At 42.0% G+C, this 24,734-nt stretch overlaps 1 protein-coding gene across 3 annotated transcripts in view; it reads right to left on the bottom strand.

The window, feature by feature from the left end:
• Window positions 1-10,659: 10,659 nt before the first annotated feature.
• Window positions 10,660-24,734, bottom strand: part of ASB11 (ankyrin repeat and SOCS box containing 11) — a 33,402-nt gene continuing 19,327 nt past the window's right edge. For all 3 annotated transcript variants that reach the window (XM_004386330.2, XM_004386331.2, XM_004386332.1), the window contains exons 4-7: window positions 22,921-23,071; window positions 14,166-14,300; window positions 12,118-12,309; window positions 10,660-10,784 (exon numbers count right to left, since the gene is read on the bottom strand). In XM_004386330.2, coding sequence (XP_004386387.1) covers window positions 10,660-10,784; window positions 12,118-12,309; window positions 14,166-14,300; window positions 22,921-23,071 — 603 coding nt within the window. The remainder of the gene's footprint in view (window positions 10,785-12,117; window positions 12,310-14,165; window positions 14,301-22,920; window positions 23,072-24,734) is intronic.

The raw sequence follows: 24,734 nt of genomic DNA, 5'->3' as shown, positions 1-24,734 counted from the left end.
ACATAAAAGTAAATATACTATCATGTAGTTCTATGCTTTTTACACTTACTATATCTTGGAGATCTTTCCATTTCAATATATGGAGCCATGCTCCTTCCTTTATTCACGACTGTATAGCATTCCATATTCCTTGTTATTCCCCTGATGATGGAGTCAGAAGGTTTCCATTTTTTTCCTACTACAAACGCACTGGAGTCCATATTTTTGTGCATGTGGCTTTGTGCACATATGCAAACATTTCTGGAGGAGAGATTCTGGAGAGTGCAAAGGCCAAGTCAAAGGGATGCTCATACACATGTGATACAGAGCTAAAGACACACACACACGAACGAGCACGTGTAAAACTGGGGCAATCGCAGTGAGATCAGTGCATTGTATCGATGGCAATTTCCTGGCTGTGATATTGTGCTAGAGTTCTACAAAATGTTACCACTGGGGGAAATGGGACAAAGTGTACAGATCTCTCTTATGCCTGCATGTGAATCTACAATTACTCAATAAAATTCCATTAAAAAAAAAAGATGCTCCTTTAAAATTAAGATCCAAGACCAAAGCAAACCAGTTACCATCAAGTAACCCATTGTGACCCCATGTGTCAGAGTAGAACTGCTTTCCATAGGGTTTTCAAGGCTGTGACCTTTCGAATCGCCAGGCCTTTCTTCTGAGGCACTCTGGTTGCGTTCGAACGACCAACCTTTTGGTTAGTAGTGGACTGCTTAGTCGTTTGCACCACCCACGGACTCCAAAATTGGGATAAACACTGCCGAATGCCCCTCCATCTCTGTTTGTATAATTAACGGGGAAGGTTGTCAGCATAAAAATTCTTCACCACTCCAACAGGAAAGATTTGAAGAACAATAAAACTTTTTATTTGACAGCAAGTGAAAAAATGTATTCCCAACATAGACGGAATGATGGGGAGTTCACCGAGGGGTGCAGTGGAGTAGCTAGATCCTATCACCAGTCCTTCTTTGCAAAATCTTCATAGCACAGCTTCTTGATTTACTTTTAATTAAATTCCAAGAAGATAAGATTTTTCTATGTTCAAATTCAAAAGGACAATAAAGAAGGTTTCCATATTGTCACCCTAGTACCTGGGAGGAAATTCAGCAGCTTTTAATCTTCTCATTAGATTTATAATGTTGATCCACACGTGTGAATAGGAGGGTGGGAGCTGATTTTTTTTAAAATTTTTTTGTTATTGTATTTTAGATGAAGGTTTGCAGAGCAAACTAGTTTCTCATTAAACAATTCATTCACATATTGTTTTGTGACATTGGTTGCCACCCCCACGACATGTCAACACTCTCCCCTTCTCAACCATGAGTTCCCCATTAACGGCTTTCCTGTCCCCTCTTGCCTTCTAGTCCTTGCCCCTGGGATGGTGTGCCCATTTAGTCTTATTTTGTTTTAGGGGCCTGTCTAATCTTTGGCTGAAGGGTGAACCTCGAGAGTGACTTAATTACTGAGCTATAAGGGTGTCCGGGGGCCATACTTTCGAGGTTTCTCCAGTCTCTGTCAGACTGGTAAGTCTGGTCTTTTTTTGTGAGTTAGAATTTTCTTCTACATTTTTCTCCAGCTCTCTCTGGGACCCTCTGTTGTGATCCCTGTCAGAGCAGTCAGTGGAGGGAGCTGGGCACCATCTAGTTGTACTTGACTCAGTCTGGTGGAGGCCATGATAATTGTGGTCCATTAATCCTTTGGACCAATTTTTCCCTGTGTCTTTGGTTTACTTCATTCTCCCTTGGGGAGCTGATTTTTTTTTTTTAATTTTATTGTGGTAAAATATATATAACAAAAAGTTTACCGTTTGAAGAGCTGATTAAAAAAAACTATTTAACAACTGTTGAAGTCAAGAACTAGAAAACCGTTGCAAGAGGAGTGTATCCATTTGTAAGGCTTTGTATGAGGATAAAGTTGAACTACAAGGAGCCCTGGTGGCGCAGTGGTGGAGCACTCAGCTGCTAACTGAAAGGTTGGTGGTTTGAACCTACCCAGCAGCTCCACAGGAGAAAGACCTGGTGATTTTCTCCCATAAAGATTACAGCCTAGGAAACCCTATGGGGCAGTTCTACTGTCACATGGGGTCACTATGAGTGAGAATCCACTCGACAGTACCTAACAACAAAATTGAATTACATGTGTATGAGCTGTGATTATAGAGAAATGGGTTGGATTATGCCAAGCCACAGTGAAGAGCACGCTAGTGACCCCTTGTGTGTGTGTCATTATGTGCATCTGGATGACCAGGGAAGTTGGCCTAGGTGAGGTAAGAAACAAGAATGATGGCCCGCAGTAGATGGTAAGACCTCCATCGTTCTTCATCCTGTGCAGTCCTAACACTAGCCGGGACCTCGGCCTACCCCTCCTTAGATGTCCGTGGCAGACAGACATCATTCATGGATTATAAGACTCCTTCCTCTTAACACCTCTTGTCCTTGCAGCTGGCAAGTTTTCTAGAACGAAACCTTTAAAACCTAAAAGGTACACATCTCCTCTGATCATTTTGGAAGTCTCTGCTCTTCATGCAAAAGTTCTGTGTGTCCCAGTTGTTCTAGGAGACTTGGCTCTGCATGCTGAGGTATCTGATGTGGCTGCTTTAGAGGGCAGTCAATCCTTCCTGCTCCAACAGGCAGTGGAATAAGATGGGAGCAGGAAGATGTTTTTTAAAGGCTGGCACCATGCAGTATTCATGAGGAAACAATCAGGCAAATCACCTTGGAGGATATTCTACAGAACAATTGGCCTGGACTCTTCGAAAATGTCAATGGCTTGAAAGACAATAGGGAGGGCTTTCTAGATTAAAGGCGACTAAGCAGATGTGATAACAAAATGAGGTGCAAGATCCTTGGTTGGATCCCGAATGGGGAATAAGCCATAAAAGACATCAGTACCACAATGGGGGAACATTAAGTATGGCTATCTGTTGGATAGGAGCCCTGGTGTCACAAAGGTAAAGCACTCGGTTGCTAACCAAAAGGTTGACGGTTCGAACCCACCTTCGGCTCCTTGGGAGAAAGACCTGGTGATCTGCTTCCATAAAGATTACAGCTAGAAAATCCTATGGGGCAGTTCCACTCTGTCACGTGGGGTCACTGTAAGTCAAAATGGACTCAGTGGCACTCAACAACAATGTATATTGGGTAAGGTCCCTGGGTGGTGCAAGTGGTTTGTGCTCAACAACTAGCCAAAAGGTTGGCAGTTTGAACCCACCTAGAGGAGTGTGGAAAGACAGGCCTGGCAATCTGCTTCCAAAAGGTCACAGCCTTGAAGACCCTATAGAGCGGTTCTCGTCGGCGCACGTGGAGTCACCATGAGTCAGAATTGACTCTACCACAACTAACAACAACAACATGTGTTGGATAAGGCCCTTTGGTGTCACAAATGGTTTGCACTCAACTATTAACCTAAATGTTGGCAGTTTGAACCTACCCAGCAGCACCACAGAAGAAAGGCCTGATGATCTGCTTTTGTAAAGACTGCAGCCAAGAAGGAGCCCTGGTGGCACAGTGGTTAATAGCTTGGCTGCACCCTATGGAGCAGTTCTACTCTGTAACACATGGGGTGGCCGTGAGTCGGAATCAACTCGGCAGCCACGGGTTTGGTTTGAGTTTTATATATTGGATAAACATAGGGTATCAGTGTCAAACTTCCTGAGTGTGATCACGGCATCACGGTTACGTAGGAGAATCTCTGTGTTCCTAGGAGGTGCACCCTGACATACTCAGTGCAGAGCCATATGGAAGCCCAAGGCAAAAGGTGAAATGAGTGCCGCTATATACACATTTTGCGTCAAATGGAAAAAGTTAACACAAGCTCTGTAGTCAAAGGACATGAGGATACATAAAGGCCCACATTGCTCGGTCTGTTTGCACACCATTGTCACGCCTCATAAACCCAAAGGCCACATGTCCCAGAGCCAAGGCCTGATTGGAAAACACTGTTCTCATTGCACAATAATGCAGGGTGAGAAAACAAACAGCAACAGCTGTTTGTTTTGATATTTTAGTCATCATATTGATTTTGAAAAAAAGATTGCCCTAAAATATTATTTACCTTGATGGCTGAGTTTTGGGTGCCCCCTTAAATTTTGCATCTGACATGAGTGCCTCGCTTGCCTCATCCTAATCTCAGGCCTCCGGAAGAAAAATCATGGCTGCAACATACTTGCAAATGGTTCAGTAAAACAAAAACGTGCGTGTGTGTGTGTACGTACTAAGTACTATGATTTATATATAAAAATATATATTATATAGTTTGTGTGCATACATACATACATAATACATATATGTTGTTTATATTATTAAGGAACTATTTCTCCCAAATTCTCCTATGCTATATTTCTAAAATTGGCATGTCAAGTAAACATGAGGTTTATAAATGATTCTTTTTTTAGAAACAATGCTCATCGCTGAGATTTTATGCACTTATCACAACAAAGGAGACATGATGTATATATGTATATATACGTATAAAAAAACCAAAACCGTTGCCGCTGAGTCGATTCTGACTGATAGTGACCCTATAGGACAGAGTAGAACTGCCCCGTAGGGTTTCCAAGGAACACCTGGTGGATTCAACTGCCGACCTTTTGGTTAGCAGCCGAACTCCTAACCACTGCACCACCAGGCCTCCGTATGTACATATATCTACATATAAACATGCATAAACACACATATGTAGAGAGAAGAGCAAATGTGGCAAAATGCTAACAATTGAGGTGGTAGGCAAAGAGGTGTTCATTGTATTATTCTTGTACCTTTTCTGTAAGCTTGAAATTTTTCAAGATATAACAAGAGTGAGGGAAGGAAAGTTAATAAATGAAAAAAGTGACATATTTTTTACAGATTAAACTCATGTTAAAAAAAAACAGTTGCTGTCGAGTCGATTCTGACTCACGGCAACCTCATATGTGTCAGAGTAGAATTGCACTCCATAAGGTTTTCAATGGCTGATTTTTCAGAAGTAGATCTCCAGGCCTTTCTTCAGAGGCACTTCTGGATGGACTCAACCTCCAGCCTTTCGGTTAGCAGCTGGGTGCATTAGCCATTTGCCCCACCCGGGGACTTCCATGTTAAAATAGGAAGCTGCTATTTCGAGTGTAATCTGTGTATTCCTCTTGGTACAGAGAAGGAGGTGATGGAGTGCATATGCAAATGTCTGTGCAACAGCCAACCTTTTCAATGATTTGTGATGATTTTTGATGGGAGACCACGTGCAGTTCTCAAGAGCACCCTCCCCTGACATGCTGGGGTGGGTGCGGCTGGAAGAGTTTAAAGCCCATTATGTGGCTGGGGAAGGCAGGCAGGGAGGAAGGCTTAAAGTCAGGCAGTATTGGTATTGATGAGCATGGCATTCTTAAGTAGAATGAATGTAGATCAAAATAGTGCAGACAAGTAAGCACAGTTAATACTTGTTGAACGTGTTTTGATCAAAGATTCTATAGAAGAATCTTGATGTGGGGGGGAAATGCAGAAGAGAATTTCAAATTCTCATGGAATCCAGACTTTCTGGAGCAATTGAGGCCAGATGAACCCCCAAAACTATTGCTCTCAGATAATTTTTTAACCTTAAAAAAGGAATGCCTCAAAATTCCTGAATGTTCTATGATAGGAGGAAACTCTTCTAGTCTTTCTTTTTGATCTTTCCATGGTTAAGGATTGCTCACATGACTTCTTGGTTGTTGCAAATCCGTCCTTTATCTCAATTCATTTCCCATCTTTAACATTTTTCTTATGGCTATTTATTTGTATGTCCCCCTTTGTAAGTTTCCTATTCATTTCCCTTGCTAATTTTTTTATTCATGAGCCTATATTGCTCTTTATATATTGAAATGTCAGCTGAGATCACTCTGCCTTTTAATATTTGGAGCAGACTGAATCGCACCCCCTTCCATGGATTTTGGAATGTCCTGCGCCTTCCCCAAGATTTGTGAAATTTGTCTTCCCTAAGGTTTCAAAGGGTGGCTCGAGAAGACAAAGTAAAGTATTATAATGACATGTGCAAAGAGCTGGAGATAGAAAACCAAAAGGGAAGAACACGCTCGGCATTTCTCAAGCTGAAAGAACTGAAGAAAAAATTCAAGCCTCAAGTTGCAATATTGAAGGATTCTACGGGGAAACAGTTAAATCACGCAGGAAGCATCAAAAGAAGATTGAAAGACTACACAGAGTCAGTATACCAAAAGGAATTGGTCAACATTCAGCCATTTCAGGAGGTAGCATATGATCAAGAACCGATGGTACTGAAGGACGAAGTCCAAGCTGCACTGAAGGCATTGGCGAAAAACAAGGCTCCAGGAATTGACGGAATACCGACTGAGATGTTTCAACAAACGGATGCAGCACTGGAAGCGCTCACTCGTTTATGCCAAGAAATTTGGAAGACAGCTACCTGGCCAACCGACTGGAAGAGATCCATATTTATGCCTATTCCCAAGAAAGGTGATCCAACCAAATGCGGAAATTATTGAACAATAGCATTAATATCACATGCAGGTAAAATTTTTCTGAAGATCATTCAAAGGAGGCTGCAGCAGGATATCGACAGGGAACTGCCAGAAATTCAAGCCAAATGCAGAAGAAGACGTGGAACGAGGGATATCATTGCTGATGTCAGATGGATCCTGGCTGAAAGCAGAGAATACCAGAAAGATGTTTACCTGTGTTTTATTGACTATGCAAAGGCATTCGACTGTGTGGATCATAACAAATTCTGGATAACATTGCAAAGAATGGGAATTTCAGAACACTTAATTGTGCTCATGAGGAACCTGTACATAGATCAAGAGGCAGTTGTTCGAACAGAACAAGGGGATACTGCATGGTTTAAAGTCAGGAAAAGTGTGCATCAGGGTTGTACCCTTTTACCATACCTATTCAATCTGTATGCTGAGGAAATAATCCAAGAAGCTGGACTCTACGAAGAAGAAGGGGGCATCAAGACTGGAAGAAGACTCATTAACAACCTGCGTTATGCAGATGACACAACCTTGCTGAAAGTGAAGAGGACTTGAAGCACTTACTGATGAAGATCAAAGACCACAGCCTTCAGTATGGACTACATCTCAACATAAAGAAAACAAAAATCCTCACAACTGGACCAATAAGCAACATCATGATAAATGGAGAAAATATTGAAGTTGTCAAGGATTTCATTTTACTTGGATCTATGATCAACATCCATGGAAGCAGCAGTCAAGAAATCAAAAGACCCATTAGCGTTGGACAAATCTGCTGCAAAAGACCTCTTTAAGGTGTTAACAAGTTTTGTGCCTGACCCAAGCCATGGTATTCTCAATCGCCTCCAATGCATGCGAAAGCTGAACAATGAATAAGAAAGACCAAAGAAGAATTGACACGTTTGAATTGTGGTGTTGGCGAAGAATATTGAATATACCATGGGCTACCAAAAGAACGAACAAATCTGTCTTGGAAGAAGTACAGCCAGAATGCTCTGTAGAAGCAAGGATGGCAAGACTTTGTCTCACATACTTTGAACATGTTATCAGGAGGGATCAGTCCCTGGAGAAGGACATCATGCTTGGTAAAGTAGAGGGTCAGCCAAAAAGGGGAAGACCCTCAATGATTTGGATTGACACAGTGGCTGCAACAATGGGCTCAAGCATACCAATGATTGTGAGAATGGCACAGGACCGGGCAGTGTTTTGTTCTGTTGTACATGAGGTCGTAATGAGTCGGAACTGACTGACAGCACCTAACAAGAACAACAGCAAGATTTGTGACACTTCTTCAGGGGTTTGTTTTTCTGGTCATATCTCGCATAGAAGAAGTACTGGTCCACCTGAAACGGGTAAGTTTAAGTATTGTTTTGCCACCATGTGACGCATTCAGTAAGGAGCCCTGGTGGTGCAGTGGTTAAGTGCTCCGCTGCTAACCAAAAGGTCGGTGGTTCAAACCCACCAGCTGCTCCATGGGAGAAAAGACCTGGTGATCTGCTCCTGTAATAATTACAGCCTCGGAAACCCTATGGGGCAGTTCTGCTTTCTCCTATAGGGTCGCTATGAGTCAGAATCAACTCGATGGCAATGGGTTAATGCAGTCAATATACTATAGCATGTAGATGCAGAGGAATAATCTAGACTTTTTCCTCAATATCTTGTAAAAATAATGCACAAAGCACTTGTATATGTTTCAGGCTTTACTGAAGATTTGGGTAATTTCAACAGTTTGCAAACAGTAACTCAAACAACTGGAAGCGATCAGCAGGCCTTTCTTCTGAGGTGCCTCTGGGTGGACTCTGACCAATCTCTTGGTTGGTGGTGCTTAACTTTTTGCACCACACATTGACTTTGCCTGTTGAAAGAGATCCCAAATAATCACTTTCCACTGAAGGAGCCTCTCTATGGGAGAAGGATATGGCAGTCTGCTTCCGTAAAGATTACAGTCTAGGAAACTGCTTGGTACCGAAAGAGTGGGGTGCTGCTCTAACAGATACCTACAATGTGGAAGCAGTTTTGAAACTGAGTATTGGCTAGAGGCTGGAAGAATTTTAAAGTGTCTGGTGGTGCCGTGGTTAAAGTGATTGACCGCTAACTGAAAGGTTGGTGGTTTGAAACCTCTAGCGACTCTGTGGGAGAAAGATGTGGCAGTCTGTTTCTGCAGAGATTTACAGCCTTGGAAACCCTATGGGGTCACTATGAGTTTGAATTGACTCAGCGGCTGTGGGTTAATAGTAAAAGCCTAGATTACCTTGAAGACACTGTGGGTGGAATTATGGACATCAAAGACAATTCTGGTGAGGGCTCAGAAGGAAGTGGAGAGAGTTGTAACACCGAGGATGGCGAAGATGGTGAGAAGCAGCAGCAGATAAATGGCAGCAGCAGAACCAGGAGACCAGCACGAGATGGTGCAGGAGCCGACTCACGGAGCAAGAGAGCTGAGTGCCTTCAAGCAGGGGGCTTCCTGGTGGAGTAGGGTGCCTCTGGGCACTTACTGGTGGAGCTAGGCTTGCCGACCCACAGAGCAAGAAAGCTGAGTGCCTTCCAAGGTTTACTGGTGGAGTGGGATGCCTCCAGACACTTATCGACAGAGCTAAAGAACTTTGGAACACTTGCTCAAGAAGTGCAGATGCTGGGCCTGCCCAAGGGCCCGAGGGGCCGAGAGGCCAAGGAACCAGGAAGCAGAAGCTGAAGAGACAAGGAACACAGGAAGCAAAGCTGCCTCAGTCTCAAAGGGTGGGGCCACCACCTCTGGGGTCTCAAAGTTGTGGGAACCAAAAAATGTCTCCAGACATTGCCAAATATCCCTAGGAGGGAGGGGAGAACAAAACTGTCCTCAATTGAGACCCATAGGTATAGAAAAATTGGAGAAAAAAAAAAACCTGTTTGGAACTAACTTTAGGGTCACCTGAAAGAGAGAAAAAAATACACACACTCAAAAGGCTTGATTTTAAAATTTTCATTTTAGGAGCTAATATGACTGTAATCACTGAACCATGACAGTAGCACTTACAGTAACTGTAACTAAAAGTCTATCTAATTTCCATCTTCTAAATTTACAAAAAGAAGGAGGAGGAAAATGAGGAGAAAGAGAAGGTGGGTGGGAAGGGGAGGAAGAAAAAGGGGAGGAGGAGGCTGTTTTTCAAGTATACTTTTGTGCTTATTTTGGGTTCATTATTGTTGCTGTGTGCAGTAGAGTCGATTCAAACTCATAGTGACCCCATGACAGAGTAAAACTGCTCCATAGGGTCTCCTAGGCTATAATCTTAACGGAAGCAGATTACCATGTCTTTCTCCCGCAGATCCGCAAGGTGAGCTCAACCCACCAATCTTTCAGTTAGCAGCTGACTGCTTAACTGTTGCGCCACCAGGATTCCTTCCCACAGAAAAAAATCATGACCCAGCATTGAGCCCACCTTGGTGGCTGGCATCAACATGTAATTGTTTCAAAGCTCCTGACACTCTTGACTTTGAAAGTAAGCCAATGCTTGGGCTGTAGCCTGCATCAGACAGTGTCTATGGGTTCAAGTAGATGGGGCAACCAGTGTGGCTGGATCCTTCCAAGAACAGCATTTACTATCAGAAACAATGAGCAACAGTCCCCAGTCTTGGGGGAAGCTAATCTCTTCCTACATCTTTCTTACCAACCTCAGCAACTAGAAACCTCAATTAACTGTGATGGCTTGAATGTATGTTGAACTTTTTAACATGTTTTTTAAGAGGCAGGGAAATCAAAATTATAGCAGAGATTTATTCAAGGAAGGAAGGAAAGAAAGAAGAAAGGGGGAAGGAGGGAGGCGCTAAGTCAGAACACATCTTGGAATACTTACATTCATTTTAATCATTTCCACCCAGATTTACATGTGTCTACATGATATTCAGAATATTGACCCTTGGGTACTTGAAGATTATGAATCATCACAAAATATCCTAATATTTTCACAAGTTTTTTTTTTTTTTAAGTTTCTTAACAACGAGAGCTAAGAACGAACAGGTTTATGGTTGCCCCTTGGTTAAGGAGAACATTACAGTAACCAGGAGTTTCCACTCCCCATCTGGTTCATGATAACTCTACTCTAAAGTGGCTTAGCTCACTTGAAGATGCTGAGAGTCTAGCTGCTGGGCGTCTACACTAGGTGCTCTGAGTATAGCAGGCCACAACCTGCTTATTTCCAAGTATCTTCTGTGGACAGTTGAAACTATCGGTATAGCAGGAATCTTTCCAGTGGCTCTGGCAGCTGTAGCTTGTGGATGACTTGATGACAGGCTCGACCCAAGCACTTCCGGACACACAGACGGCAGAGCTGGGAAAGAGAAGGTGGGCCTGCAGAGGAAATTAAAATAGCGTAAACTTCATTGGGGGCGGGGTACAGGGGGCAGGCAGATCAGGGAACTGCAAGAGGCTGACCACTTTCTAAAAGCTGAAGAGAAGCTGGGTCTGAATACGAACTATAGAATGAGGCTGAGGTGGTTGTTAGCTGCCATCAGGTCAGCCCCTGACTCATGGTGACCCCATGCACAATGGAACAAAATGCTGCCCAGTCCCGCACCATCCCCATGACTGGCTGCGGATTCCACTGTTATGATCCATAGGGTTTTCGTTGGCAGTTAGGCCTTTCTTCCTGGTCTGTGTTAGCCTGGACACTCTGCTGAAACCTGTTCAGCAGCATAGCAGCAAGCACTGGCTGGGAATCAAACCTCAGTCTCCCACATGAAGGCGAGAATTCGACCACTGAACCACCACTACCCTCTATAGAGGTAGCAGACACTACATACACACAAGGGATCCCAATTTGCCCCTCTGAAGGGGACAAGTTTCTTTAAATTGATCCTTAAATGGTAAATGTATTCCTAATACTGAAGAATGAGGCTAACCAGGGCAAGTTAGGAATGAAGCGTGCAGTATAAAGGAAATACACTCAATTCATGTATCCCCAGTGCCAGTGAATCCAATATGGTGGCCGAGGAGAAAACTCAAATGAGAGCACTGAGCATGCTGGACCCGACACCGAGCTGCTGAGCAGACGGACAACTGTGGAGACGGTGTCAGCGGACGCCCAGCCTGTGTGATCACAGAGGCAGTTAGGAGATGTGCAGGGGCCTGATACTCAGGCCTTGAGGGTCTCTTGGGCCCTCCTGACTCTAGCTGCCCATGAGGCAGCCTGCAAATAATCTCAACCAGCGGTTCTCAAAGTGGGATCCTCAGACTGGCAGTATCTGCATCTCCTGGGAGCATGTAGGACATGGAGAGTCTCAGGCCCCAGCCCAGACCTGCTGAATTGGAATCTGCATCTTAAGAAGATGCCCAAGTGACTCATACGCACCTTAAAGTTTAAGATACACAGATATAGAGACTACTCCTAAAACGATTAAGCCAAAGGTTCCACTTGGAAAGCATAGGAGATGTGGCAGAACTTTCACAAAATGGAACCGGTGAGTGAAGCGAGAGCTCTCCCCATTGGGAATTGTTTCAGAAGAGATGCCAATGCCCTTGGGTAATAAGTGAAACATGGACAGCATATAAAACTGCAGAAGACATCACCGCCTCCCGCAATGCCACCCACAATGAAAAAGAAAAAGGAAAATAGCCTAGGGATGAGACAGGAAGGAGAGGTAGCCACATGCTCATGGCAGACCCTTGCCCAGCCTCACATCACCTTCCCGGAGCAGGAGCGCCTGCTCCACACTGCTTTTAGGAGCCGCCAGTTCGAGCGCGGTGCACCCCTGAGCGTTTCTGCACTTCAGGTTCGCCCCGTAGTCTGTCAGCAGGTGGATGACCTCCGCGCTGGACTGCCGAGCTGCAGCGTGCAGGGGGGTGTCCAGCCATTGGCCGTGGTCAACATTGGCTCCTTAACCAAACAGATGGCCACAGGTTACCACTAAATATTAACAGTGAAACACAATTAGCCTACAATGTTGTTGTTATTGTTGTTAGCTGCCATCAAGTCAGTACCTGACTGATGGCAATGCCAGGCCTTTCTTCCTAGTCTGTCTTAGTCTGGAAGCTCCACTGAAACCTGTTCAGCATCAGAGCAACACACAAGCCTCCCCTAACAAACAGGCGGTGATTGTGTATAAAGTGCACTAGCCAGGAATCGAACGCAAGTCTCCTGCATGGAAGAGGAGAATTCTACCACTGAACCACTAATGCCTCATCTCTGTTATTATAAAAACCAGTTGCTGTCAAGTCGATTCTGACTCATGGTGACCCTATGTGTGTCAGAGTAGAACTGTGCTCCATAGGGTTTTAGATGGCCGATTTTTCAGAAGTAGATCACCAGGCCTTTCTTCCTAGTCTATCTTAGTCTGGAAGCTCCACTGAAACCTGTTCAGCATCATGGCAACACACAAGCCTCCACTGACAGGTGGAACCACCAATGCTCCCCTAAAATGTAGTAGCTGTATATAAAAAAGGCAACTTAAATGCCATAACATAGCTGACCAATCTTTGACTTAAGCCTAGAATCTCGTCTGGTGAGAAAAGTGAATATAGAATGTTTGTCATTTAAAATATATATTTTACTTGCTTTCCCATACAAACTAAAATATTCAACATGCAAAATATATGACATAGAAACTAAAATATATTTGAGACTCCTCTTACATAGAATTATTCTGTTCTTTGGTAAAGGATAAAGATAAATTTAGTATTTATATTATTCAGGGCTCAAAATAAAAGACAGCCTACTATGTTGTTGTGTGCCGTCGAGTCGATTCCAACTCATAGCAACCTTATAGGATAGAGTAGAACTGCCCCGTAGGGTTTTCTAGGCTGTAATCTTTATGGGAGCAGATCGCCAGGTCTTTTCTCCCACAGTGCCATTGGTGGGTTTGAACCGCCAACCTTTTGGTTAGCAGCCGAGTTCTTAACTGTTGTGCCACCAGGGCTCCTTGAACCTGCCGTAGAGAATGGTAATTGATGAAGGATAATACAGACAAAAAACTTTTTGGGGATAAAAATTCTCAATTAAAGGTTCTTACTGCAACCTCTACTTTTATGTCAGTGGCTAAGCTTGAGGAATCTTTAATCAAATAATAGTTTCAAAACATTGTACTTTTCACCTGGACTCTCAGTTTCTGTATATGCCTTTTAGAATTTTTTAAAAAAATCACTAAATAACTTAACAGGATTGAGGTAAAATAGTCTGGTGAATGTCATTTTTACTACCCAGCATCTTTCTGGTAACCACACCCAGCTGGCTCTCTGGAGAACCACCCCCTTGGGATTCCCAGCCCAGGTACTTGCAGTGAAGCCCAATAACTGCCGTATATAAGGAAATCTAGGCCTAAGCCAATTGGTGCATTGTATTCCCTTGGCCACCATGATTGGTTCAGACATGGACATGTGATTCAAGAAGACCCAATGAAATACAAGTAGTCCCCCACCCAACGCCAGGATTTATGGGAAAGAGATTCTTGCTCTTACTTGCTGGGTATGAATGAGGAAGGCTACAAGCCCGGGTATTGCTGGCAGATGTCTTGTGACCACAAGGGCAAACCATACTGGGTAGATGGAGCCAACATCGAAGGAAGTTAGAAATGAGAAACACATACTCATTTCTCTTGGAGAATTTCTGTTTTTAGCATTCAAACATCCAATGCTGTTAATTTTTTTTTTCCATTCTGACAAGAACTTCATCTTTGAAGCCATGGAAGACCAACATGGTTAACAGGTTCTTCTCATGAAAAGATTTCTGGAAATTACCTAATTCTAGAAGTTTCTTCACACAGTCTACCCTCTGGTGTGTGCAGGCCACATACAGGGGAGTTCCGAGCTGAGGCACTTCTTGGTCAATGTTAACGTTATTTGCCAGCAGAATCTCCATACACTCTTTATGACCTGGTGAAAACAAGATAACTATACTCAAGTAAGGGAAACATTGAATATTCACAGAATTATAGGGTTGATTATCTAAAATGGGCCTTATAAATAAGCTATATGTTTTGTAGTAGAAAGAAGTTTTTTTTTTTAATCTTAGGTAAAACCAAAAAACAAAACAAAAACCCCTTGCCATTGAGTTGGTTCTGACTCATGGCAACCCCATGTGTTACAGAGTAGAACTGCTCCATAGGCTTTTCTTGGCTATAATCTTTACAGAAGCAGATTGCCAGACCTTTCTTCCACAGTACAACTGGGTGAGTTCAAACTGCCAACCTTTAGGTTAGTAGTCAAGCACAAAGTGTTTGTACTACCTGGAGACTTTTAAACCTTATGTAGAACCCCCTCCCCCACAAATAAAATTGGTTAAAAAAATAAATAAATAAAAGAGGACCATGCCCATATTTCCCCAGCTTGAACTCTACTTTGCAGCCCCTGAGGTACCACCAACAAAACTAAGGGCTCCAAGGAACACAGTTGAAATAGTTTCCTAGAATGAAGTCACCATTTTACAAATGGAGTCTACAAAACCCAGAGAGGTGAATGACGGGCCCCATGGTTACCCTGAAAAGCTAGCACTCTGATGCAGGGCCCAGCCCTCTCCCCTCTCCACTCCACCTATGCATGTGAGCTTGGACGTATGGCCTGCGTCACGCAGCAGAATCTCCTTATTTTGGTTAATAAGGAAGACGCCTATGAAGATTTTTAAAAGCCTCGAGTATAGGATATATTTAAAAATACACTTTCAAATTCAGTGGGTAACAAGAACCAGGTAAGCAAGCATCTCCTTGGAGAGTTTATACAATGAATGGATAAACATTACATTGCATCTTATGAATGAGGACTGAAAGTTTCTGAAGTATTGACAGGAGCTTGTAAAGAGATTGTTCTCTTTGAAGATTTAAATCTTTCTTTAAAAAATTTCTATCATCGCTGTCTTAGTTATCTAGTGTTGCTAAAACAGAAATACCCCAAGTGGGTGGCTTCAATAAACAGAAATTTATTTTCTCACAGTTTAGGAGGCTAGAAGTCCAAATTCAGGCTGCTGGTTCTAGGGGAAGGCTTTCTCTCTCCGTCAGCTCTGGAGGAAGGTGCTTGTCTCTTCAGCTTGTTTCCTGATTCCTTGGAGATCTCCGTGTGTCTTGGCATCTATCTTCCCCATGTCTCTTCTGCTTGCTTATTTAATCTCTTTTTTATCTTAAAAGAGATTGACTCAAAATACAACCTACAGTAATCCTGCCTCATAAGATAACCCATCACTAAATGGAATTATAACCACAGGCATAGAGGTTAGGATTTACAACACATATTTTGCGGGGACATAGTTCAATCCATAGCATTCCACCCTTTGGCTCCCAAAAATTCATGTCCTTGCCACATGCAAAACACATTTACCCCATCACATCATCCCAAAAGTCTTAAATCAATCCTAAGTCCAAAGTCTCAGCTTCTGAATCATCTAAATCAAATATGGGTGAGACTTCAGGCGTATTCCATCCTGGGGCAAAATTCCTCTTCGTCTGTGAACCTGTGAAATCTAGACTAACAGATGAACAGATAAACAAATTACCTGTTTCCAAAGTACAATGGTGGAACAGGCACAAGGTAGACATTTCATTACAAATGGGAGAAATTGGAAGGAAAGGAGGAATAATGGGCACCAAGCAAGTCCAAAACCCAGCAGAACAATTTACATTAGCTCTCAAGGCTTGAAAACAACCCTCTGTTCTCTGAGACCATCTGGCCAATGGCCCTGTCCTCCAGACTCTGGGTGTTGGCCATGCTTTCTGGATTCTGGGTAGAGACCCCTCAGCCCTGGGCTTCAGCCCCACCTTCCAGGCCCACTGGGACAGCAATTCTGCTCCCTCGGCTTTGGGCAGCCTCATTCTGCTAGTCCATCTGAGTGGAAGCCCCAACCATTTGGCCCTGGCAGGCCCAATTCTTCTGCCCCTTGGGCATGGCAGCTCTCCCCCTCGGCTTTGGGTTGCGGCCCCATCCCCCGGCACACGTTAATGGCAGCCCCATACTCCAGAACCAACTCTTTGAAACCTAGAAGGCTGTGGCCCCACCCTTTGAAAACGAGAAGGCACTACTTCCCATACTCCTTCCAACAATTCTGCTGATCTCCAAGTTGCTCCAGGGATGGTCCTTTTCTTTTCTTGGAGGACAACAGATGTAGCTCCTTTGGCCTGTTTACTACCTGTAGAATTAGAAGAGGCATACAGCGTTCTTTCCTTTCATTCTTTCTCTGTCCCCTTCAGTCTAAGCTGATAGGTTTTCTATGTGGTAGTTGGTTAGATCCATCAGTCACAGGCTTAATCTCCTTAACAAAAGATTTTGTAGCCACATCCTTGGTGAACATTGTAGGACATGTGTTCTTAGTTTGTACAACACAATTTTCCAAATCTTTAAGTTCTGTTTTCATTTTTCACCGTTAATTTTTAAGCCCATCTCTTTCCTCTGGCATTTTGCTATAAGCAGCAAGGAGAAACCACGCAGCCCCTTTAAGATCTTGTTTAGAAATCTCATCAACCAGATATCCAACTTCATCATTTACAAGTTTTACCTTCCGCCAAACATTTGAACATAATTCAGACAAGTTCTTTGCCACTGCATAAAAAGCATCACCCTTCCTCCATTGTCCGATCACATGTTCATCATTTTCTCTTAAAGCCTCACCAGAAGCACATTTAATGTCCACATTTCTAGCCACATTCTGTTTCTGGGGCCATATGTATTCTCTAATAAGATGATAGAGACTTTCTCTATACCTGTCCTCACTTCCTTCTGAGCCCTCACCAGAATTACTATAATTCTACCAACAGTTTCTTCAAGGCAATCTAGAATTTTACAGTCAGGCCCCTTAAAGCTCTTCCAGTGTCTACCTATTATTCAATTCCGAAATCGCTTCCACATTTTAGGTAAACGTTAGAGCAACACCCTAGTCTTCTGGTACCGAATTCGGTCTTAGTTATCTACTGCTGCTGTAACAGAAATACTGTAAGTGGGTGGCTTTAACAAACAGAAATGTATTTTCTCACAGTTTAGGAGGCTAGAATTCCAAATTCGGGGTGCCAGCTCTAGGGGAAGGTTTTCTCTCTCTATCGGCTCTGGAAGAAGGTGCTTGTCTCTTCAGCTTCTGCTTCCTGGCTCCTTGGAGACCTCCGTGTGTCTTGGCATCTGTCTTCCCCCATTTCTCCTCTGCTTGCTTGTTTAATCTCTTTTATATCTCAGAAGAGATTGACTCTCGTGATACACCCTACACTAATCCTGCCTCATTAACATGACAAAGACAACATATTCCCAAACTAAATTATAATCATAGGAATAGAAGTTAGGATTTTTGGGACATAATCCAATTAATAACAATTACTAATTAACTTAAGCAACCTTTTCTTTAGAGAACATGAAAGTAAGTTTCATCCTGGACCTACCTGTTTAATTACAAATTCTGAATTAAGTATAAACATACATTAAAGCTTCTAAATCAGGAGTGGATGGATTCAGTTTTTTCTCTTTGCTGTTGTTATGTGCTGTCAAGTTAGATTCAACTCATAGCAACCCTGTGTACAACAGAACAAAACACCGCCTGGTCCTGCACCATCCTCACAATCGGTATGTTTGAGCCCACTGTTACAGCCACTGTGTCAATCCATCTCGTTGAGGGTCTTCCTCTACTTTACGAAGCATGATGTCCTTCTCCAGGGACTAGACTCTCCTGATAAGATGTACAAGGTACATGAGACAAAGTCTTGCCATCCTTGCTTCTAGGGAGCATTCTGACTGTACTTTTTCCAAGAAAGATTTGTTTTTTCTTCTGGCAGTACATGGTATATTCAATACTCCTCACCAACACCATAATTCAAGGGCATCAGTTCTTCTTCGATCTTCCTTATTCATTGTCCAGATTTCACATGCGTATGATGTGATTGAAAATACCATGGCTTGGGTCAGGCACACCTGTCTTCAAGGTGACATCTTTGCTTCTGAACACTTTTAAAGAGGTCTTTTGCAGCAGATTTTCCCAGTGCAATGTGTCTTTTGATTTCTTGACTGCTGCTTCCATGGGCACTGATTGTGGATCCAAGTAAAATGAAATCCTTGACAACTTCAATATTTTCTCCATTTATCATGATGTTGCTTATTGGTCCAGTTGTGAGGATTTTTGTTTTCTCTATGGTGAGGCATAATCCATACTGAAGGCTGTGGTCTTTAATCTTCATTAGTAAGTGCTTCAAGTCCTCTTCACTTTCAGCAAGCAAGGTTGTGTCATCTGCATATTGCAGGCTGTTAATGAGTCTTCCTCCAGTCCTGATGCCCTGTTCTTCTTCATATAGTCCAGCTTCTCAGATTATTTGCTCAGCATAAAGATTGAATAGTTATGGTGAAAGAATGCAACCCTGACGCACACCTTTCCTGACTTTAAACCACGCAGTATCCCCTTGTTCTGTTCGAATAACTGCCTTTGGTCTATGTACAGGTTCCTCATGAGCACAATTAAGTGTTCTGAAATTCACAATGTTATCCATAATTTGTTATGATCCACACAGTCGAATGCCTTTGCATAGTTAATAAAACACAGGTAAATATCTTTCTGGTAGTCTCTGCCATCAACATGGATCCATCTGACATCGGCAATGATATCCCTCATTCCACGTCCTCTTCTGAATCTGGCTTAAATTTCTGGCAGTTCCCTGTCGATGTACTGCTGCAACCACTTTTGAATGATCTTCAGCAAAATTTTACTTGCATGTGGTATTAATGATATTGTTTGATATTGTCCACATTCTGTTGGATCACCTTTCTTTGCAATGGGCACAAATATAGATCTCTTCCAGTTGTTTGGCAAGGACTGGAAGAGACCCATGTTTGTACCCATTCCAAATTTCTTGGCATAGACAAGTGAGTGCTTCCAGTGTTGCATCCGTTTGATGAAACATCTCAACTGATATTATGTCAATTCCTAGAGCCTTGTTTTTCACCAATGCCTTCAGGAAGCTTGGACTTTTTCCTTCCGTACCATCGGTTCTTGATCATAAGCTGCCTCCTGAAATGGTTGAACATGGACTAATTCTTTTTGGTACAGTGACTGTGTATTCCTTCCATCTTCTTCTGATGCTTCCTGTGTCCTTCAGTATTTTGCCCATAGAATCCTTTGGTATTGCAACTTGAGGCTTGAATTTTCTCTTCAGTTCTTTCAGCTTGAGAAATACTAAGTGTGTTCTTCCCTTTTGCTATTCTAACTCCAGGTATTTGCACATGTCATGATAATACTTTGTCTTTTTAAGCTACCCTTTGAAATCTTCTGTTCAGCTCTTTTACTTCATTTCTTCCATTCGCTTTAGCTACTCTATGTTCAAGAACAAGTTTCAGAGTCTTCTGACATCCATTTTGGTCTTTTCTTTCTTTTCTATCTTTTCAATGACCTTTTGCTTTCTTCATGTACAATGCCCTTGATATTATCCCACAACTCATCTGGTCTCCAGTCATTCGTGTTCAGTGTGTCAAATCTGTTCTTGAGATGGTCTCTAAATTCAGGCGGAGTATACTCAAGGTTGTACTTTGGCTCTTGTGGGCTTGTTTTCATTTTCTTCAGCTTCAACTTGAACTTGCGTATGAGCAATTGATGGTCTGTTCCGCAGTCGGCCCCTGACCTTGTTCTGACTGATGATATCCATTGTCTCTTTCCACAGGTGTAGTTGATTTGATTCCTGTGTATTCCATCTGGTGAGGTCCATATGTATAGTTGCTGTTAAAGTTATCTGAAAAAAAGTATTTCCAATGAAATAAGTCATCGGTCTTGGAAAATTCTACCATGCGATCTCCTTTCTCATTTCTATCACCATGGCCATATTTTCCAACTACAGATCCTTCTTCTTTGTTTCCAACTTTCATATTCCTATTACCAGTAATTGTCAATGCATCTTGATTGCATGTTTGATCAATTTCAGACTGCAGAAATTGGTGAAAATCTTCTATTTCTTCATCTTTGGCATTAGTGGTTAGTGCGTATTAACTGGTGTTCCTTGTAGGCATATGGGTATTATCCTATCACTGACGGCTTTATACTTCAGGATAGATCTTGAAATATTCTTTTTGATGATGAATGTGATGCCATTCCCCTTCAATTTGTCATCCTTGGCATAGTAGACCATATGATTGTCCAATTCAAAATGGCCAATACCAGTCCATTTCAGCTCACTAATGCCTAGGATATCTATCTTTATGCATTCCATTTCACTCTTTAAGACTTCCAATTTTCCTAAATTCATCCTTCATACATTCCATGTTCCAATTATTAATGGATGTTTGCAGCTGTTTCTTCTCATTTTGAGTCGTGCCACATCAGCAAATGAAGGTCCTGAAAGCTTTACTCCATCCACATCGTTAGGGTTGACTCTACTTTAAGGAGTCCTGGTGGTTCAGTGGTTAAGAACTTGGCTGCTAACCAAAAGGTTGGCAGTTTGAATCCACCAGCCACTCCTTGGAAACCCTATAGGGAAGTTCTACTCTGTCCTATAGGGTCACTACGAGTTGGTATTGACTCAATGTCAACTTTTTTTTTCCTACTTTGAGGAGGCAGCTCTTTCCCAGTCATATTCTGAGTACCTTCCAGCCTGAGGGGTTCATCTTTCAGTAGTATATCAGACAATGTTTCGTTGCTACTTGTCAAGTTTTCGCTGGCCAATTGTTTTAGAAGTAGATCTCCAGGTCTTTCTTCCTAGTCTGTCTTAGTCTGGAGGTTCAGCTGAAACCTGTCCACCATGGATGAGCCTGCTACTGTTTGAAATACCAGTGGCATAGCTTCCAGCATCACAGCAACACACAAGCCACTACAGTATGACAAACTGGCTTATAATTGGCTTATAATATTTATTTCATCAATATTTCGAAGTGTTGATTCACACTATGACCAGCTTGTTCATAAAGGTTTAAAGGTGTAAGAATCCATAAGTAATGTCCAATCATACCTAAATAATGTCTAATCATACCTAAAACATCTTGGAGAATAGAGGGTATCTAATAAATATTTTTAAATAATTCTTGTCTGTTTTTTTTTCAAAAGAAGAAACTGCCTAGTCTGAGTTAAATGTAGGTATTCTTAGTAAATTTAAAAAATGAATATATAAAAGTCAAATGTTTAGCATTAATATAACAGTATCTTTAAAAAATGAATTAGCTATTTATTCTTCCATTCTGTGGACATTAGTCTTTAACATGATTTTATAATATAGAAAATACTATGGAGAAAGACATGATTTGGTGTTTATAATAAGCATATATATGCTTTGTAGGCACACAGATACCAAACGCTCCTTATATAACCAGCCAAGCACTGCAGAATTACTTAAGTAATTCAAACCATTCCGGAATTGATCCATTTTTAAAGGTTCTGATGGAAATGCAAATATCTGAATTTTTTTACTTCAAATCAATATTTAAAAGTTTTTAAAAGCTTTTATATCATTTCCAAGGTAGTTCATTACTCTACAACTTGAGGGACTCCAAGTTTGGGTGATGACTAATATCAGTAATTAATAAATGTTTATTAAATATGTCTAGGACATCAAAAGACATGGATACATTGAGATGTGGGTCTTTTGTATCATTTAAAGTAATCCACTGCAAAAATAAAATTACCAAATGACATGTTTGATAACCTGGGGCAAATCTTTCACTATTGCCTTTTTTTTTTTTTCACTATCACCTTTTGAGATAAAGACTTTCTGCAATTACACCAGCAAAAATTACTGTTCTAGAGTGTTCTAACTTCTCCAGTGTACTTCTGACCTCAACATAAGAGAATTATTCCACCTCTGGGTACCACCAAAATGTTGCTCTTTGGGTGTGACCTTTGACGAATAGCCTTGTCCTTTCAATGGCATCTTGTTCATGTCTAGTCTATGTATACAGTGTTTACATCCCTTAAATCTATACCCTCTTCCCTCATTGCAAAAGTAACTCAGAACACAGGAGTCTGGAGACTCCTTCAAGATTTCCAAGGCTATGCTTTTAAAAGTTGCAACTTTTTTTTCCAATAACCATGATCTTGAAGTCATCAGCTCATCTAGAAAGTCTTGCTAATTATGGACAGTTATGCTTAATTTTCCACTAGCAATAGTATCAGCCTTGGCTTTCAGACACTTTCATAATTTATTTTATGTGAGTGGCTGATGTTTTATGGGCTTTGGGGTATGAGCTATTCTATTCTATTAAGGACATAGACGTAAACACAGTATGACTCATGGAAGTCACAACTGCTACCTTGGTTGCACCAGCTGCCACCAACATACAGCACAGAGGCTTGAGAAGACACATTCCTTGTGAAGACACCCAGGAAATGGGGCATCTGAGACAGGAAGACATTCCCAGGTTATAAGAAGAGTTGTCTCATGCCACCTTGGTACTTCCTGAACGTTAAGGCATATTGCAGTGACTGCTGTGGACCTTCCAAAGCCGCATCTGTTCTAACGGTGAGGAGGACCTGGGTGATCCTTGCATGGCGTACACTACAGGATTGATTCATGTGGATTGTCGTGTGCCCACATAAGCCTTGCGTGCAGTGCAGTGGCTGGTTTACCTCTCTTCACGGCCTCGTGGATGGGAGAAGCCAGGTGCGCCTCAAGCTGGGCCTTGGCTCCAAACTCCAGCAGCACGTTGACACATGCAGCTCTGCCGCTGCAGCATGCATTGAAGAGGGGCGTAGCTCCATGGACTGTCACACCATTGACCTAATGATGGACAAGGAAAGACCCAAGAGGATTTGCTGTTTCTTTCTCCTTATCTCCAAGTGTGTATTCTTATATATCTGCCCGGGAAAGTCCCTGAATGGGTAAGGGAACTTCATGTCATTACAGCACTATGATTTTTAGGCACCTAAATCAGTGGGCTAAAATGAGAAAAAAACACCTGCAAACATCCATTAATAATTGTAATGTGGAATTAAGAAGTTGTCAAAAATGAAATGGAACGCTTGAAGATAGATGTCTTAGGCATTAGTGAGCTGAAATGGACTGGTATTGGCCATTTTGAATTGGACAATCATATGGTCTACTATGCCAAGGATGACAACTTGAAGAGGAATGGCATCACATTCATCTTCAAAAAGAACATTTCAAGATCTATCCTGAAGTACAACGCTGTCAGTGATAGGATAATAGCCGTACAACTACAAGGAACACCAGTTAATATGACTATTATTCAAATTTATGCACGAACCACTAATGCCAAAGATGAAGAAATAGAAGATTTTTACCAACTTCTGTAGTCTGAAATTGATCAAACATGCAATCAGGATGCATTGATAATTACTGGTGATTGGAATGTGAAAGTTGGAAACAAAGAAGAAAGATCAGTAGTTGGAAAATTTGGCCTTGTTGATAGAAACAACGCTGGAGATTACATTATAAAATTTTGCAATACCAACGACCTATTCATTTGAAATAAGTTTTTTCGACAACATAAACGGCGACTATCTACCAGATGGGATACACAGGAATCAAATCGACCACATCTGTGGAAAGAAACAATGGAGAAACTCAATATCATTAGTCAGAAAAAGGCCAGGGGCCGACTGTGGAATAGACCATCAATTGCTCATATGCAAGTTCAAGTTGAAGCTAAAGAAAATGAAAACAAGTCCACGAGAGCCAAAGTACAACCTTGAGTATATCCCACCTGAATTTAAAGACCATCTCAAGAACAGATTTGACACATTGAACACTAATGACCAACGACCAGATGGGTTGTGGGATGACATCAAGGACATCATACATGAAGAATGCAAGAGGTCATTAAAAAGAAAGAAAAGACCAAAATTGATATCAGAAGAGACTCTGAAACTTGTTGTTGAACATAGAGTAGCTGAAGTGAATGGAAGAAATGATGAAGTAAAAGAGCTCAACAGAGATGTCAAAGGGCAGCTTAAAAAGACAAAGTATTATAATGAGATGTGCAAAGACCTAGAGTCAGAAAACTAAAAGGGAAAGAACACGCTCAGCATTTCTCAAGCTGAAAGAACTGAAGAAAAAATTCGAGCTTCGAGTTGCAATATTAAAGGTTTCTATGGGCAAAATATTGAGCCAGGAAGCATCAAAAGAAGATGGAAGGAATATACAGAGTCACTGTACCAAAAAGAATTGGTCCATGTTTAACTATTTCAGGAGGTAGCATATGATCAAGAACCGATGGTATTTAAAGAAGAAGTCCAAGCTGTACTGAAGGCATTGGTGAAAAACAAGGCTCCAGGAATTGGCAGAATACCAATTGAGATGGCTCAACAAACGGATGCAATGGTGGGAATGCTCACTTGTCTATGCCAAGAAATTCGGAAGACAGCTACGTGGGCAACAAACTGGAAGAGATTCATATTTGTGCCCATTCCAAAGAAAGGTG

Source organism: Trichechus manatus, unplaced genomic scaffold, assembly GCF_000243295.1.
Source record: "Trichechus manatus latirostris isolate Lorelei unplaced genomic scaffold, TriManLat1.0 scaffold00162, whole genome shotgun sequence".
In the NCBI taxonomy this organism is placed as follows: Eukaryota; Metazoa; Chordata; class Mammalia; order Sirenia; family Trichechidae; genus Trichechus; species Trichechus manatus.
Note: the sequence above shows the minus strand (reverse complement) of the source record. Positions and strands in the feature narration are given on the sequence as shown.